The following is a 5,501-nucleotide window of genomic DNA, read 5'->3' on the forward strand; positions in this document are numbered from 1 at the left end:
TATGTTGGGAGGGATAGATATATTGAATATATCGGTACAATTAGATATACTCAGAGAGTGTACACTGTTCTCATCCTTGTTATTTGCCAGTTCTGTTCCCAGTTCCCCATCTTTCTGTTCCCCTCACTCCTGCCTCCATAGTTAACCAATCTCTTTAGTTTCTGGTTTATCCTTCCTGTATTTCTTTTGCATAGATAAGTCAAAACATGTATATTTTCTTACATCCCCTTTTCCTTTACAGAGGGCAAAGTACTACAGATGATCTTTTATACTTTGCTTTTTTTTTAGTTAACATTATATCCTGGAAATCACTTTATGTCAGTTCATAGAAATCTTCCCTAATGAGCTTTTTAAACTTTTGTAATAAGAAAAAAATTTCTAGCAGTCCAAGGATCTGTTTTAAAATTCTATAAACCTAGTAATGATGATGATAACATAGCATAAGCATTACCATTAATCGAGCACCTACTGTGTGCCATGCTCCATACTAAACGTTTTGTGTACATTATCTCAGGTGTTATTTCCAGTTTGCTGATGAAAAAACTGAGGTTTAGCAATATTTAGAAACTTGTCCAAGGCCTTAAAAATAGAGCCAGAATTTGAACCCAAGACTCTCCCAAGTTTGTGCTTTGAGAAAAGCACACCAGCACCATTACAGAAGTTCCAGGGTGGAATAAGGCCCAGTGGGTTTTTAAAACCTGGGCACGTCCCAGGCCTTAAAACCCTGTTGATTGTGAATCACCTGCTGCCAGTGTTGGCATGTTACAGATGGCAGGTACATGGAGGTAATTTACTGCCTGTTTGTCCCAAAGAACCAGGCCTTAAAACCCTGTTGATTGTGAATCACCTGCTGCCAATGTTGGCATGTTACAGATGGCAGGTACATGGAGGTAATTTACTGCCTGTTTGTCCCAAAGAAATGACCCTTCCTTCTTGGGGGATCATGGGTCCTACCTCTGAGACAGGAGATGAGAAAGATGCCAGGTAGGGCCTGCTACCTAGGATGTAGCAATAGATCCCGTCTTATACCTCCTAATCGCAAGCCAGAGCAGCCAGCACCATTAACTGTAAAGTACATTACCCCACAGAGCTGTTTGGTTTAGCAGGATACTCAATCAAGCCCGAGTTACAGCAGTTTCTGTTAAAACTGTTTGTACAGCAGGAGTGGAAAAAGAATTTCTTTGGAGCAGGAGTCTGGCTTCTGTTGCAAGAAGTGACAACCTTTGGCAGAGTGGCTGTGCTCTTGAGTTGGTTGTGATCATGGTTTCGGAGTCCACTTGCCTGGGGTCTCACCCAGCACTAGATTGTCTAGTGATGTGACCTTGGGCAAGTCACTTCACCTCTCAAAGTGCATCTATGAAGTGGTGATAAGCACCATACCCATCTGTGTCAGGGGTCCCCAAGACCACCCCCAGGTTCAGTGATTCACCAGGAGGATTCACAGAACTCAGCATATGGTTGTAGTCACGGCTATGATTTATTACAGCAAAAGGTTATAAACCAAAACAATGAAGGTAGAAGATGAATGGAGTGAAATCCAGAGGAAGCCAGGTTCAGGCTTCCAAGAGTCCTTTCCCACTGGAGTCACAAAGGATTCACTTAATTCCTTTAGCAATGAGTTATTGTAAGATGTTGTCTACCAGGGAAGCTCATTAGAGATCAGTGCCCATAGTTTTCAGGGGCTGATCATGTAGGCCTCTGCGTAGCATGTGCCAAAATTCCAGATTCCCTAAAGGAAAGCATGTGTTCAGTACAAACTGTACCGTTTGCGTAAACAGTTTAGGCACAGTGAATCACTCTTATCAGTTAGGGTGGTGGGAACCTTCCCGAAATCCAAGTTCCCAGACTCCAGCCAAGCAACCAACCAACCTTGCAAGCAGACCTTTGTAAGGACAGCAGTCTCAGGCCTGTTATGTTAACTCTTTTCTGCATGCCATCACAGGGTGGCTGCTGGGTGGATTAAACGAGCTAATCCGTGCCAACCACTTGGCACACTGCCTGGGATAGTGAGTGCCCACTAAATGTCAACTACAATTACTTTGACATTCAGGGAATTAATTTCGGTTGGTTGACTCTTCAGCACCTTAAGAATCAAGCTCCCTTCATCATCCCTCTACTCTCCATTCACCTATTCATTCCTTTGTCCAGCACATTTTGATTGAGCACTTGCTGTGGTACAGGGGCTGTGTTTGGCCTCTTGGGGACTTTGGAAGCAGCAGGATTAGCTGCTCCCTTCCTAGAGGATGCTACATGTGGTGTCCAGTCTGGCTGGGTAGTTGAGGTGGGAGGTGATAGTAAGAAACCTTTGGGGACTGCAGGGTCAATCTAAAAGGACTCACATGCACCTTCAGAGTTAGTGGGATGAGCATGTGGTGAGATGAATGTCCCCTCCTGATGTCTCGCTGTTTGTCTTTTGCCTCCCGCAGCCAAGGCTAAATCGAAATGTGGCCCGACATTCTTCCCCTGTGCCAGCGGCATCCACTGCATCATTGGTCGCTTCCGGTGTAATGGGTTTGAGGACTGTCCCGACGGCAGTGATGAAGAGAACTGCAGTAAGTGCCGAGGACTCGGATGCTGCGATCCTTTGTTCTTTCCAACCAGCCACGCTCGTCCATATATTGGCCACTGTCATCTGTGTGTTTCTTACACCCAGAAGCTCAGGCATTCTCTGCTATTACCCAGAGTCTGTTCTGTACCACTCTTTCTTGTGTGCTTGAATGCTGCGATCCTTTCCAACCAGCCACGCTCGTCCATATATTGGCCACTGTCATCTGTGTGTTTCTTACACCCAGTAGCTCAGGCATTCTCTGCTATTACCCAGAGTCTGTTCTGTACCACTCTTTCTTGTGTGCTTGGCTACCATGTATGGGGGACTCTACCAAGTGCACTGGGCTTAAGGCATACTTTATTTTCAGTTTTGATTTAGCTTTGCAAATGCATGTGTGTTATCCCCAATGAACAGATAAGGAATTTTATGTTAGAGAGGTAAATTACTCCTCCAGAGTCACACAGCTCGTACACAGCTGAGCACATCTCTAGGTTCTTTCCAATGCTCTTGTGATTGAGCCTACTCAACACCTTGTGTTTATGTGCTTGCTTACTTTCCTTCTGACTTTGAGTTCTTTTTTAAAAAAAGTGTTTATAGGTTAATTATATATGTTATAAAAGAATGTTTTCTTGAAAAAAAAAGTCCAGTAGTATAGATAAAGTTAAAGTCCTTTTTGACTGTGACCACCCTGATGTGTTTTACCTGCTCTATGATATTCCACGGTAGCAGTGTGCGTGCACATACTCACACGCACCCTCATGTTCACTGTTCCCCACTTTGCCTCTTCGCAGTCCTTCTGTTGGACTTAACCACTCCCTTGCCTGGATACACACAGCCCCTTCCTTTCCAGCAACCCTGTGGCCACAGTGGCTTCCCACACAGTTGCCTCCGTGACCTTCAAGCGTCTCTTCCTGCCCTTGATACTGTCCCAGCTCTCTGAGCAAGTCACCTTGTACCTGCCGCTGTTCACTCTGTCACTTATTCTTCTTCTTTCCTTTTGCCCTGAATGTTTAGACTTCTTGAGCCTTTGAGACCATCATCAGCTCTGAACAAATTTGCACATTTATTTTCTGTGCTTATGTACTTTTTTAAAGACAAAATTTTTAGAGCAATTTTAGGTTCACAGCAAAATTGAGAGGAAGGTATAGAGATTTTCCTTATACCCCCTGCTCCCTACACATGCACAGCCTCCTCATTGTCATCCACGACCAGCGTGGTACCTTTGTTACAGTTGATGAACCTATATTGATAACGTTATTATCAACCAAATTCTGTGGTTTGCATCAGGGTTCACTCTTGGTGCTGCACATGCTGTGGTTTGGACAAATGTATAATGACACGTATCCCCATTATAATATCACTCAGAGTAGTTTTACTGCCCTAAAAACCTCTGTGCTCCACCCATTCATCCCATCCTGCCTCATTTTACATATTTTAATCACTTTCTTTCTTCTGATTATTGTCAAGAACTTGCAAAATATAAAAAAAGTATAAAGAGGAAAACAAAACTGCCCATAATCCCATAAATTAGAATGAAACACTATTAATGTTGAGCCTATTTCGTGCCGATCCTTTTCTTTCTCTCTGTGCACACACACACTCTCACACACACACACACCCCTCTGATGCTTAATTGGGATGTCCTCTTTATTGTGACCATTTTCTCATGTTATTGGCATTATGCCATGTATTTTTTCAGACCACAAAGGATTAAAATTAGAAATACATAAGAAATGAAATTCTGGAAATTATATAAACACATGGAAATTTAACAACATTCTACTTAACAACATATGGGTCCAAGACAAAATCAAGCAGGAAATCAAAAAACTTATTGAAACTAATGAAAACAGTGCTACATCATCCCCAAACCCATGGGATACTGTAAAAGCAGTACTAAGGGAGAAATTTATCATTATTAAATGCTTACTTCAAAAGAATGGAAAGATGGCAAGTGAACAACCTAATACTTTGCCTTAAAGAACTAGAAAAACAAGAACAATCCAAACCCAAAGTTAGCAGATGGAAAGAAATCATTAAGATCAGAGCAGAACTTAATGAAATTGAAACCCAAAAAATGATACAAAAGATCAATGAATCAAAAGGTGGTTTTTTAAAAGATAGACAAAATTGACAAACCATTAGCATGGCTAACTAGAACAAGAAGAGAGAAGACCCAAATAACAAAATTAGAAATGAAAAGGTGATATTACAACTGATATCTCTGAAATACAAGGAATCATTAGAGACTACTATAAACAACTATATGCCAACAGATTTGAAAATATTGAGGAAATGGATAAATTTCTGGATACGCACAAGCTACCAAAACTGTGCCAGAAAGATACAGAAAGTCTGAACAGACCAATAACAATAAAAGTGATTGAAGCTATTATCAGAAGGTTCACAACAAAGAATATCCCAGGACCAGATGGATTCACAGCAGAATTCTACCAAACTCTACAATTCTACCAAATTCTATGGAGCAAACATCACCCTGATACCAAAACCAGGTAAAGGTACAACTAAAAAAGAAAACTACAGGCCGATGTCCTTGATGAATATAGATGCAGAAAACCTCAATAAAGTACTAGCTAATAGAATATAGCAACACATACACAAAATTATACACCACGATCAAGTGGGATTCATCCCAGGGATATAAGGTTAGTTCAACATATGCAAGTCAATAAATATGATACACCATATCAATAAAATCAAACACAAGGACTATATGATCATCTCTATAGATTCTAAAAAAGCAAGTAACACTCGTTCATGATCAAGACTCTCTGCAAGTTAGGAATAGATGGAAAGTACCTTAACATAATTAAGTCCATAAATGATAAACCGACTGGCAATATCATCCTGAACGGGGAAAGCTTTCAGCTTTTCCTTTTAGAACAGGAACTAGATGCCCACTCTCACCACTATGTGCCCACTCTCACCACTA

The 5,501-nt window shown here is 41.4% G+C and overlaps 1 protein-coding gene across 1 annotated transcript in view; it reads left to right on the forward strand.

The window, feature by feature from the left end:
• Positions 1-2,426: 2,426 nt before the first annotated feature.
• LDLRAD3 (low density lipoprotein receptor class A domain containing 3) overlaps positions 2,427-5,501 on the forward strand; it is a gene marked incomplete at its 5' end in the record, with an annotated part of 141,197 nt that continues 138,122 nt past the window's right edge. Inside the window, one exon of the mRNA XM_008588419.1 lies at positions 2,427-2,552. Within this exon, the coding sequence (XP_008586641.1) occupies positions 2,427-2,552 (126 nt within the window). The remainder of the gene's footprint in view (positions 2,553-5,501) is intronic.

Source organism: Galeopterus variegatus, unplaced genomic scaffold (assembly GCF_000696425.1).
Source record: "Galeopterus variegatus unplaced genomic scaffold, G_variegatus-3.0.2 Scaffold4813, whole genome shotgun sequence".
NCBI classification, from domain to species: Eukaryota; Metazoa; Chordata; class Mammalia; order Dermoptera; family Cynocephalidae; genus Galeopterus; species Galeopterus variegatus.